The sequence below is a fragment of the Cinclus cinclus genome, chromosome 15 (assembly GCF_963662255.1).
Source record: "Cinclus cinclus chromosome 15, bCinCin1.1, whole genome shotgun sequence".
Lineage (NCBI taxonomy): Eukaryota > Metazoa > Chordata > Aves > Passeriformes > Cinclidae > Cinclus > Cinclus cinclus.
In genome coordinates this window covers 11468354-11481964 of record NC_085060.1, presented here as the reverse complement: position 1 = coordinate 11481964, position 13611 = coordinate 11468354, and the positions used below count along the sequence as shown (strand labels likewise).

At 38.4% G+C, this 13611-nt stretch overlaps 1 protein-coding gene across 2 annotated transcripts in view; it reads left to right on the top strand.

Moving 5' to 3' along the window:
* The window catches only part of TENM1 (teneurin transmembrane protein 1), a 237586-nt gene that overhangs the window by 185588 nt on the left and 38387 nt on the right, over positions 1-13611 (top strand). For both annotated transcript variants that reach the window (XM_062503122.1, XM_062503121.1), the window contains one exon: positions 8236-8390. In XM_062503122.1, the coding sequence (XP_062359106.1) occupies positions 8236-8390 (155 nt within the window). The remainder of the gene's footprint in view (positions 1-8235; positions 8391-13611) is intronic.

Genomic DNA, 13611 nt, shown 5'->3' with positions numbered 1-13611 from the left:
TTTTTTGTACGGGGCCTAACAAAATGTAGCATCAGCTCGTGGTCACCAGCAGTGTGATCAGTGTAAGCATCGTAACAGCCCAGTAGCTAGAGGTCCTTGTTTTTCCCTGAACTGTAAGAGGTTGAATAACCCTGGAAGGTAGAAGAAGGTGTTTGCCTACTACCCATAGATCTTAATTAAGGAACAGAGATGTCTCCCATACTTGAATACAGTTTTAAAGATTCTTTTGGATCACTTATTTTGCTTGTTCTTGAAATACTTGTCAAGTCAGAAGATGTCATATTTCTCTTGAAATAATATTTAAAAAAGTATAAAGAAAACTGTTTTCTCTAGGAAGCAGGAAATTTTCACAAAAGCTTCTTAACTGTGTTTAGAAATCCTTGGACACACAGTGTGATATAATATTTGACCACAGAATTAAATAAATTGTTTCTAGCTTCACACATCTGAGGTTTTTACTGTGCAACAATAGGTCCCAGACAAAGAGTAATTGCCAAGATATGATTAAATATAATCACTTCCATTATTCAATGAATAGTTTGTATTTATTTTTTAAGCTGATACAGGAATATTTTTACTTTGCTTGCCTTCTTGGTTTTGTCCTGAGTATTCCTTTTTCCCATTATAAATGAAAGATAAATTTCTCCCTTACTCAATAGAAAGATAGTATGTGAAAAAGGACTCAATTTAGTGGCTGTCTAACCTTGTTTAATTATATTTTAAAAGTTACACTCTAATTTTTGCTACTAGCTGCTTGTAACTGAATAAGGGCTTATCTAGAGGACTCGGTTTATCCATTTGCAAAATTGATAAGAAATACCTACTGTGTAGTATTTGTGAAACTTAATCCTGTTTGGTAACATCCTCAAAGCTATGTTAACAGGTGGAAATTCAAATTCTCTTCTTACTTACTTTTCAGGATGAATGTTGCTTTGAATAGGGCTTTAACTTTTCTGAACTCATACTCATTTTTTTACTTCCTTGAACATTCAGGGAGGTTTGAGGAGAGTCCTAAATTGTTACTTAATTATTTAAGTCTTTCATCAATGTTTATTTCTCGTTATCTTATTTGGCAAGACTGCCTTTGCCTAGTGACCAGGAATTAAATGCCAGACAGGAAAATATCATGAAGTGACACTAATCAATTCTGATTTCATCTTTCCACAATTTTCATTTTACAGGTAGCAAACACATGCAGCTTTACTCAGTCTGTTCCCATTTCTCTGTGAAGGACTAGATATAGGGCTTAGTGATTATTAATCTTGCACTATTGTATGTTGAGCTGACTTTGAAAGATGCTTTTAAACATGCATGGCTGATGTAGTTGAAATTTGAACTTCAATATATTATTTTTACTGCAACTTTCTTTAATTCTGTAGAGATCTTAGACTAATGAGTCATGTAATAGATGACCAAGTACTTAAGCAGAATGTGAAATGATACAAGGTAGGCACATAAAATAAGATCTGTGACAAGCTGAACACATTTATTACACAAGAAGATATTGAAAATGAAGAAGTAACTACACAAGATATTAATCATTGACTGAATTCCAATCACTTGAACTTTACCTAGGAACAGATTTTAATTTTGGGGTGGGGAATTCTGTTTGGTGGATTTGTATGTTTTTTTAATAAAAATTGTCTATGGCACATCTAGTCACCAGCAGCATCTTTTAAAAAAATCTGATTAGTATTTATGATAAGGTACTTGAGGATCATGTTCTGATTTTAGCTAGATTAGTCATAGAGTATTGGAGCAGTAAGAAGCACTAAAATGAGTGGAAATACTTGAGATTTGTACTTAGCCCTGCAAAGCCAATGCTTGAATCAACACCATTAAATACTTACCTACCTTGCCTTTCTGAAATCAGTGGGCTTTTAGACCTATAAATAGATTTGACTTTCTAAGCATAATTGACAGAGGCAGTGAGAGTTTGAGACAATCAAGCTACCACATTTTTGCTGAGCTCCAGTGTCTCCCAGGCAGCAGGGTAAGAAAAGTGTCCAATTAACATCCAATTTCCATTCCCTTGTGTCTGTGACCAGAGTTCACACAGGACAGCTCTGCTGGAAATGCAAGCTATGTAACTTCTGTGAATACAGTAGGTCCCACCAGCGATGCCACCCTGAACATCAGAGGTGATTTACACCCTTTGGAAGCCCAAGGACTAAATCTAGAGATGTAAACATTTAAGGTCCTGAAGTGTCTGCTTTCTGGTTCCTGGGTTCAGACCGGTGTCTAGAACTAGATGCATGCTCTGTCTGTTCAGGCCGTGTCAGTGCCTCAAGAAATGTGACTGCACACTTAGTACAGAGTGCTTGAATGCAGTACAGTGACCTCACTGCTGATGCAGCGACCTCAAAGAAGGCACCAGGGAAATGGAGAAGGCTGGAGTACATTCTAAATCCCATGCACAATACCATATCCACAGCTGTAGCAAAGAACTTCTTCACTCAGGCCAATGGCCATGAGATAGAAACACAGAGCATAATTTAAAAATCAGTTCTGCAGTGTACTTTTATCTATTTTGCTTGCAATTACTTTACTAACAAAATATTACTTTTAAAAAATCATGCTTTTGAAGATGTGTTCATCCTAGTAGCTTGCATTCTGAAATAATCAGACTTGTTGCTCCTCGTCCTCAGCAATACATTCTAAAGTAAATAAAGTTGTAACAGCTGCTCAGACTAAAGCTTTGTACTTGTCAAATGGCAGTAACCCATTTAGGACTGCTCCTGCTCAGCTAGAAGATCCCTTTTACTTTCAGTAGGCTGCACAACCAAATTTCTATTATAGCCTTTTGTGACAACAGACATACTTGCCAAAGGTAATGATTAATGCTATTTTTCCAGCAATCTTTGCTATTCTGTAAATTCCTAAGACCTTTTTAACCTTTCCATAGAATTCAAAAAGGAAAGTAGAATGGGTGATATTTTTCATTAGCAGTATATAAAGTTAGAAATAGACAAGCCAAAATAATTTGCAGCCTCAAGCCATTGTAATATATGCATCATAAAATCAGCAAAAAAAAAAAAATCTCATGCCATTTTTTAATTCATTTCAATTCATTCCTAGATTTTCTCTTCAGTAGGCCCAGCTACCTATGATTTCCAAAGTATGGGAAACTTGTAGAACATTGTAAACTTTTTGGATAGCAAGTTTTTCCTAAATTGCATCCAACATTCATCTGAATTCATAAATCATTCACTTTTCTGTCCACCCATGTCAGCAGGATGACCCCAGTCATCATGTCTCAGGCTGGAAGCTGAACATTTTCATTCACAGTCAGTAGTTAAAAATGCTGTTTGCTCCAAGTCTACTGATCTGCCTCTAAAGAGAGCAACACTCAAGTGCAAGTACTGAAGTCATGTTCTAACTGACAAAGAACTACTGAATATTTTGCAGCTAGTGCTGAGACAGTAAGGAAGATAACAAAGATCACAAAGCAACAGACTGCAAATCACTTAAATCATATTTGGAGTGGTATATTATGGTAACCTATAAATAACTAATTGCATAAAATTACTTTAGTTCCTAGATGGCAGCTTTAATTAAAAGCACCAAAGAAATTTAGAAGTTTAGAAATGGATGGCATGCAATTTGCCCTTTAAGGACCATAAAATGGTAATTAACTAATTTGATTCACTTTTTCCTATTAAAAGTTTTAGGAGATTTGCAAGTTCCTTCTAAATACAGTTGTTCTTCAGCAGATGACATTCTCTTTTATCCATCCCCACCCATAGCTGTAGATATTGTTTTTAAAAATTTTCAGAAGTTTAATTAGAAGCTTTCAGTATAGAATGCTCATTTGTACGTTTTTAGCTGAGCAAAAAGTGTAAAGTAGAATTTCTAGAACTGAGCAACATATAGTTTTATCTGGTCTTTATTGACATGTTTGAAAAGGATTTGTTCCCTAGACAAGCATCTCTTAGAATGCAAGTGTAGGATATGATATGGGTTAAAAAAGAAAATGTCTTAACAGGGAATTTACTATATTATTTTTAATCTGCATTTTTAGCAATATAAGCTTAACTCCTGAAATGCCAAAGTTTCTAGTCTGGATGATCATATGTATTTTGAATTTATAGCTATGATAACTACACAAAAAACAATCAGTTTGCTTTCTGAGTGTTATTTGCATTTATAATGGTGTATGTATGTGCACTAAGGCAGAGCTGTCAAGGGAAATAACCCTTTAACCAAAACCACTCTGGAGAGCAAATAACAGGAGAGGTTATAGTCATCTTCCTGTGGTTATCATGGGTGTACCCAGTCCCTGTACTAATTATGATTTGTTGGAGGAAATAGTTATAAAAAGGAGAACTTTCTGCATAGTCTTCCTAGTAATAATATTTACTCACCACATTTGGCAGCATTGTCGGCAGTTAATTTTTTATGTTAGTTAACAGAATTCAGATGGTACTGATTAAAAGGACCTCTGAATGTTATAAATATTGTTCCAAAATGTCTGCATATAAATCCACAGGAGATAGTTCTTCATAAAAACTACTGTTTCACATTTGGGTACAAAATCCAGCCCTATATAGGACATTTCCAGAGACTAATATATGACCAAAATCAGTCCTTCAGCACAAATATGTCACTCAGCAAGACTGATACTCAGCTCTGTGTCAAACGGGACTAAATCCTGGCACAGATTTATTTTGTCCTTACCCAGATATCAGTTTTTAATGAGAAATCTGTGTGTAAGCAGGGTAAGTCTGGCATTTGTGTAATAGGTCATAGGTCCCTTTAGTGCCCAAAGACATCATCATTTGGGCATAAAACTTGGTGCTACACTTCCTTTAAAAAAAAAGAAAAACAATCAGACCAAGAGTCAAATACAAACTACATCTCCTTCTCTGACAAAAAAAAAAAAAAAGTTACCTTTCTTACTCACTCATGGGGTGAGCAGTGCTCCCACTTGCACTCAAGTGAAATTCATTAACCTCAGCATGTGCTTGCTTCCTCCCCCAGTTCCTTGGTGATTAAAGCACAATTGCTGTGCTGTGTGTGGTTTGATTCTGCATTACACTGTACGTCAGAAAAGGATTAAAAATAAGCTCTTGGAGTACAGATTATATGTAACATCATGTAAGATGTGACAGGAGCATTAATGAATCCAACTCTAATGAATAAATTGGGACAGTTCAGCCACAAATCTGTGTTGTTTTCTAATGGATGCTTTATGTAGGGTATTTGTCAACAAAGACTCAAATGCATAAGTAATTTTTTCAAGTAAGTCATTGTTTTACTGTAGAGTCATAAGCCCTGGAAGCAGCAGGTCACTGCTGAACATCTATATACTCACAGGTACTTGAAGAAATTGGCTTATTAGGAAGTACTAGGAATTTAGTGCAAATACTGAAGACATGGGCCTAATTATGCCATTGCACTGGCATATGTCCTTCCCTTGCAGACAGCTTGCTTTTCTGCAGTGGCTGGAGAACAACATGAATGCTAGAAACACTAAAAGATCCTTGGTTTTCTTATATAGTCAGTGTTTGAAATCCATTCAACAACACAGCTGAGTAGCTTTATTTCATTGCAGTATAATTTTTGATTTTTATATAATGGATGGTTTGCAGCCAACAGAGCCATCTGTTCTCAGGGCAAATGCACAAATAGAAGATGCATTTGCCCTAGTGAGAGATCCTGGCCTTGTGTTGTCTGTGGTGTGGATGTGCTCCAGCTGAGAAGCAAACCTCACTTACGCTTACCGTGCAGCAGCTCCCCTCTGCAAAGGCAGGCTCACACACGCCCCGTGTGCTGCCCTTCCCACCCGCATCAAGTTTCTCATTTCAGTTTGTGAACCACACTGGAAAGCAAATCAGATCCCATCTAATATAGCTACATGATGCAGTATCAGTGAGATGGAGGTACAAGGCACCATCCCTTCCCAAAACTGGAAAACACGTCCCCCCCAACACCAAAACAAGCCTCTTTGTTTCTCAGACTTGCTCTTTACTTCAGCTCATCTTCAGGGTTTTGGGTTTGGACTTCTCAGGAATAGATGACAGCCAGGAGCTTGCCAGTCATTCTGGAGTTTCCAAAGTCACAGTTACTTTCTAATTAAAGACTGAAGATCCTCTGAGGGAGCCAGTACCAAGGAATCACGATTTATGAGCTCTCAGGCTGGCAGGGAGTCTGGCTCTGAGACTGTCTGCTCCTCCTTTAGCCTTTTATAACCTCCTGGTTTTCCCCAGCTGACCCATCCAGCCCCCACCGGATTATTTCAGTTCCCAGGTGATATTGTCCTGCAGAACCCTCAGCCATCTCACATAATGCGGAGCTGTAGCCTAGCCCTGTACCTTGAGCACTAAGCAGTCCATGGGCACTTTTTTTCCTGGAAGGAGGAGATGGCAGGCCAGTGAATACTCTCCTCTAAGGGCAGTTCACAGACAGATGGATACATTGCATTGGCAATTTAAAGAATTAGTTTCAACTCCCAACACTGTTCTGATAACCTGAGAGCTGGATGCAGAAAGGAATGTTGCCCTTCTTTTGCCCATTTAGTTAACACTAAAGTTAACTGCTGCGGCTTTTGGATTTTTTTATGTGATGATACCCTCAGACCTTTGCAAGGTTCCTGAGCGTTGCCTGTGGTGAAGAGGCACCTCAGAAGCAGTCATGGGCAGTTTGTCTTGGGAGCCTGCCCTGCAAGAGAAAGCATATTACACTCAGTTATGTATGCAACTGAAACCCTAGCATTTCCAGCTGCCAGGTAAAGATATCTTTAGAGGCTTGGGGAGACCATCCCCCCCTCTTCCCACCCCATGGGAGATGTATGTTCTGCATCAGGGTTTCCTAGTCCTGCCTCTGCCCTCCAGACTGCTTAATCTCCCTTTCCTCCAACTGTAACTGCTTCTATATGAAATTAAAAAAAATAATAATAATTAAAAAAAGAGAAGTTGGGGTTGGAAGCTGAGGAAGTTCAGTTTGAGGCTACTTTTCTTTTTCAATGGCATGTGGAATTGCTGTGTGGGATCCTAAACTGGCCTTCAGACAAGTGTTTTGTAAACTTAGAGTATCTACAGCCTTCAGTTGTGCTAAATGCAGGGGACAAAAATCAGGAACCATATAAGCTACTGTCCAGACCATCTGTTCAAGTCCTCTGCCTTTCATTTCTGTGTAGCAGAACATAAATTCATTATTGAAATAGCTTGGCTGTGCACAGCAGCTGCTATAATTGCAAAGTTATGCAACTTTAATTGGGAAATTATGAAGTAGTTTAAAGCAAGAAATTGAGCAGTTTTTGTGGAAAGGATTTCACAAGTCTAACATGAATAGAAGTGCTCTTCTAGTTATATTTTCAGTATTTGAGGGAAAGAAGGTCTTACAGTTCAAATTGAATGCAGAAAGAACTGCAGGGGAGCTGTTAGACTGGGGCAGAACAAGGCTGGACATGAGTTGTGGCATAAGCTGCTGGTGGGAGAGAGCAAACCTTCCATTCCTCAGTTGCCCCACTGAAATACAGAGGACTGTGACCTTTTCTGTGCAGAGCCCTGGCATTTGATTTCCATCCCTCCCGTGCAGTGCAGCGCTGCAGGAGCTGTTGCAGATCCAGGAGTGGAAGAACTGCCCCAACTCCTGCTGGTGACCACAGCTGTCATGAGCCTGGTTCCAGTGAAAGGACCATCATTTTGGGCACCACTGCACTGTGATGCATCCTGCAGCATAGTTGCTCTTTCTGCCTGCTGAGCAGAGCCTGGTCTGCACCATTTGTATGCAGCCCCTATCAGAACAGGTCTCTTTGGCCTTTTGTGAATGCTTCTTCCTTGTTCAGACACTCTCCTCATTCAGAGAGTACAGCATTTTAGAAATTGTCTCTGCATAAGAGTGAAGAAAGTGAAATGAAAATGAAAAAAAAACAACTGTAAGATAAGTTTTTAGAATAGCTAGTATTAGCCACTTCATTATATATGTGAAGTTATTGAAGAACCTTGTTCTGTGTATGTAAAATTACATTAAAAGCAAAGCCTCTGCTGGTTTGTTTTGGTTTTTTTTTTGTTTCATCCTCACATCTTTCCTCCTTCTCTTCAAAGTCAAAGTGAATCTGATAGATGCATATGAATGTTCCATACATAGTTTGTATAAGCCTCAAATAGTAATGGGTGGGGGAAAATCAGCAGATTTTCGTAGTCTAAGAAGAGAGGAAACATTTTAAGCTCATATTTTTAAATCAAGATAATGCCAGTACTAACACTCTTTTTACCCTTCCCCTTCACCCAGGTATCACTGTAGATAAGCATGGATTTATTTACTTCGTTGATGGTACAATGATACGGAAAATTGATGAGAGCGGTGTGATCACAACAATAATAGGTTCAAATGGCCTCACATCAACCCAGCCATTGAGCTGTGACTCTGGGATGGACATCACTCAGGTAGACACCTCGTTTTTATGTGTTTTCACTTTGATACACACTGTAGAGACAGATCACTTTCTTGTACCAAGATTGTATATCAGATATGCTGGATGAGTCAGATAATTCTGAATGGTACAGTATGGAGTAGTTTTTCCACTCACACAATTATTTTAAGGTGTATAAATGTAAAACTACATTTGATTTCTTTTCCCAGGAGATGGCCTGTGAATGTATAGAGTTTCTTATGTAAAGAATACAAACTGCTTTAAAAAGTTGCTTGCTACTGTGAGATAGATCTTCTAAGAAGGTAATCAGAAGTTTAAATGCTTTCCTTTAGTCCAGCATTCAGACTGATTTGCTTGAGCTAGGAAATGGAAAAAAATAGATATTCTGTTTACATCTATATCTATTCTAAGTCATGGAGGAGCATTAGAGTAAGTAATTGCACAACAGCAATATTGTGGTGAAACTATTGCATTTCAATTTCTCAAAATGGTTTTCAGTTCTTATGTCAAGAGAAAAAAGATAGGAATAATGTAAGAAATAGAATGAAAGAAATTAACATATCTCTAGTTTATGATAAAAAAGAAATATGGACAGTCATGGAGAAATGTTAATGATAGTCTTGACTCATCCATGAACCACACCTAGAGACAGCACAAGGAAGGACTTGGCCTTTGCTGAGAAATAATTGAATTAATCAGCTTCAAAACAGTGGAGAAGCTGTACTTGAAAAAATCTTGAGGCATTCAAGTGACATACTAAGCTATTATGGACTGTGTCAGCTAATAACCAGGATCAGGTTAATTTTTCATTTCATTTTCTCCCTGCCCTTTCCCTTGTCCTTCTCAACTGAAGAATCACAGTTAAAATACAATGCATAACAATGGTAACAGATTGTTGCTTGTTTCTAAGTAGATTTTGAGTAATAGCAAATGACTGTGGGCTTGTATTCACATACCTGAAGAACGTGTGGTCAATGTTTTGTTTAGTTCTTTTCAAATTTCACAGGGTTAAATGAAGGGATCAAAGGCTGCTGTTGCAGCAGCACTCAGAGATTTTATTAGTAGAATCAGAACAGGAAAAGGGTCTGTTCCATTTCACATGTCACTGAATCACAGAATTCTTATGGTTTGAAGGGACCTCTGGAGATCACCCAATGCAATCCCCCTGTCACCTGGGGCAGGTGACACAGGAATGCACACAAGGGATTTTGGGTGTCTCCAGAGGGAGAGTCCACGACCTCCCTGGGCTGCTGTTCCAGTGCTCTGCCACACTCAACATAAAGACCTTCTTCTTCATATTGAGGTGAAACTTCTTTTGCTTTTGTGTGTTTACTGTTTCAGTGGACCCTATGTGTTTGCAGATGTAGGGAAGGGAACTTCAGCCTCCTCTTCCCTATTCTAAGACAGACAGGACTTTGTATTCTCTCAGGTCCAGTTGATGTGTAATTATTCCATATAAACCAGAGCACAGTCAACTGGCTTAGTTGTGCTAAACCCAAACTTAAATTAGCCTGGTAATTGTTTTAAGATTATACAGCTTCTGGCCACCTTGGCTCTTGCTCTGGCCCCTCGCCTTGGGGCCAGCCAGCCCTGCAGGTGCTGAGCAGCAGTGACAGCCAGCAGCATTCCCACTCCACTGCTGCCCACCAGCTGGCAGGAGCAATGCAATGGAACCCACAGCTGCCTGGAGCACATTTACTTGCTTCTTGGATACATCTAACAACTGCCTGGGGCACCCATAACCAGATTAGACATCTCTGAGGTCAGGGAAGGGTGCCAGGTGCAGCGTCTGCTCCCTGCCTTCTCCTTCTGGATCTGCACTCTCAGGCTGTACAAATAATTGCTTTATTTGTCTAATGTAGTATGTGCTGTGTATTTGTGTTCAAATTTTTGCTGATTTTGCTCAGTAAGAAAATATCTCACTAAATCTCAAATAGGGAGTTTTAATAGTTTTCTTTTCCTTTTGAAAAAATGCAACTACCCGTTAGCAAATCAGTCTCAGCAGGGGGTCTGGCAAATTTAGAAATGTAATTATTTATTTATTAAATTAAAACTAAATTTAAAAAGTGAACATTTTGGGCTGAAATCAAATGTGCTAAATTAGTAAAGTAGATTTAAAGAGCCCTAAAACCTTAGTTCTTCATAGATTGGCTACTTGCCAGAAACAAGTTTCATTTACCTCACCCTACAACGCAGTTCCAATGCCATGGAGAAGGGTATTCTGCAGAGTCATAAGTAAGAAAAAAGCTGTCATAGAGCAAATCATTTTTCATTCATCTGGGGTACAGTCTCCCTTTCATAGAAGCAGGAATAAACACTTTTTTTTTTTTTTTCCATGAGCAGTTCGGGTGTTTCCATGCTGCAGGAAAACATGGCTGCACATTTCTCAAATTTTTTTCCATGTTGTCAGTGTTCTGGCAAACTAAGGCATGGTCTTACCTATAAATTAAGATAGTCTTCAATTAAATTGTGAATGCATGGCAGTAAATATTCTATAAAAACGTAATAAGTGATGGCTTATAAACATGTCCCTAGAAAGTGGCCAGTCACATTTTCTAAGAGTAGAAATACTGTATAATTTTTTGTATATTTTTCACTGGTAAGTGAAGTGACAATGTGAACACTCTGCAACATAAAGCCTTTGGAAGCATTTCTTTTTTGGAGGTTTTGTTTTGAGGGGGTTTAAGTAAACCTCTTCATTGAAATTTTTCACAAAATCCAAACCTTTGAGGTAATTTCCATACACAGTAAACCACAGACATGAAATAAATACCGAGAATGCATGTTCTAAAAAGTAACTGTATCAAATTTACTCAATGATCTTCTTCCAAAATTGCTGCTGATAGCCAGAAAAGCCTATGAAATAATCACATCCACTTGAAGTCAAGCATGTCAATCTGGAATTATATCAATGAAAATAATGGAATGATATTTTCACTTAGAAACAAGTGTATATCCTTGCAAGACTGCTGAGTTTATTCCAGAATGGCATAAACATAAATGAAAAATTAATTTGGCCCATCTCCACTTAAATTAGTTTTTGGCTAAGCTACAAATGGCATTTAAGTCAAGAGAATGTGGGTTGCTCACAAATTGTGTATTTAGAAAGACTTATGAAATAGGTTAATAAAATCATTTCTCAAAGCTAAATTTGTTCTGACAGTAAAATCAACAACTTGCCCAAAATCAGTATTTCTTAATTTACTGAAGTACAAAAATGTACTCTTTGAGTAAATATGTAGACTAACTGTCCATGCAAATACCATCATAAACTATAAGCTTTAAGGCATTAACTTTAATAAACAAGTTGATTATGGAAGGGTTTCGTCACTTGTTCGAATATCAGTTTTCAGGGTATTCTTGGTAATCATTACGTGTTTGTTATTTACCACCTTCTCCTTCTTAAGCATAATATTCTGCATTCATAACCAGGGGAGGAAAGGACAGATGGGGCTGAAAAGATTATATGTTGTGGCAAATAAACTACCAAGCTTTGACTAATTAGTTTGATCTAATACTTCTCTGGAGGGATTTTAATCTGAATTTAGAAGGAAAGAGATACTCAGTTGAAGTGTTTATATGGTGCACCAGCATTCTCAGTACTGTTTCAGCCTGTTCAGAACTTGGATGACTTTTCTTCTCTGCACGGATCATTTCAGTGTTCTTCAATTAGTTAATAGAGAGCAAGTCTAAAGAAAATGGCTCTTCAGAACTATGCATGTGTATATCTGTGAGTGTGTGTGCTCAAGATTCACTATTGATGCCAGGACCTCAGCAGACACCTACATGGCCATGAGCCACAAGTGGCAAGGGAAGGGACTTTGATGGAGAGAGAAAAGAAATGGGATCATCATTCTGTTTCGCTGTCTGATGCCTTTACACCAGAGGCCTCTGTAGATTGCTTTTTATCTCACATGTACACACTCTCTTTGTGTTTGCACATCCCTAGGATACACTGATATTTTTTAGCTTGGTTATTGATAGCAGATGACAACACATTGTGTGGGTATACATGTGTCTGTCTGTCTGTCTGAAATCTTCTCCCCACAGTAAATTAACAGTTTGGGCCAATTTCAAACAAATTTGTAGAGAAACACCTGCCTTCACAGCAATTAAATTCCTACATGTTCCATAAAAATATTAATCCAGTTGGAGGAGAGAAACCTAAAGTGCCCTTTCAAAAGGAAATATTGCAGCATAAGCTTTCTTTTATTAAACTCCAGAGATTCTACTCAGGATGTAATAAATGCCCCATTCACTGGAAAACTTCATTTTGCACTTGGCTCTTATTAAACTCCCAAGTCAGTCAGCCATGCGACAGAAGTCCTTAGGAAACCAGACTTCATCAGATCCAGTGTTCTTGAAGTTATACTGACGTTGTAGGAGTTTCTGTGTGAAAGTAAAAACACTACAGCTCATCTTGAGTGATAAACTTTGCTGTTCTGCTTCCATTGCTACGATGAAAGCTGAGGAGAGAATTAGCAGATATTTTTACCATCTTGCAATTTCATCTTGTATCTTTCCTCCCATGAGAAATGTGTGGGCTGAATTTCCACTGCTCCAAACCAGAAGTCATTTATATCTGTGTGAATAGCTGCAGGTATTATTTGGGAGCTGTTTAAACCAATCTCAAGAACAGTCACTGCAAATACAGAGACCGAACATTTGCAAGTCAACAGAAAATGAATCCCAAGAGCTTTTTCTTGTCTGAAACTATGGCCTTGTTCTTGTGCTTATGTCAGTCCCACTAGGCATGAGTCTGTGCCAGAGCAGTAGCTCTGACCTGATTGATGGTGTTAATAACTGTCACCACCGTGTTCCAAAATGAAAGGTCTGGTTTGAAGACTTTTTCTTGACATTTGCACTTCATCAGCCTTTGTTCAGCAGTTCTCCACGTGAGGGAACCATCTATATTGTGTTGCCTCACATAAACTTCAGTGACACTGCAAAATGTTTTGCTCCCTTATAAAAATGACAGTGTTACTTACGTAGGCAATTTGCTTGCACAGGTCAAATTAAAAGGCAGACTTCTAGGACAGGGTTTAAAGGCGACCCATGCATGGCAGGAATGTTGTGTCCTGGACAGCCTGCTTTGAATGATGGAGAAGAGGGGAGAGGGTAATAAGTAATGCTGTTGATGACCTACTTGAAATAGTGAAGTGAGAGGAAGGCTGCTGGGAAGCAGGAGTGAAGATGAGCAGAATTGCTTGAAAATGTACTATATATCCCAAAAA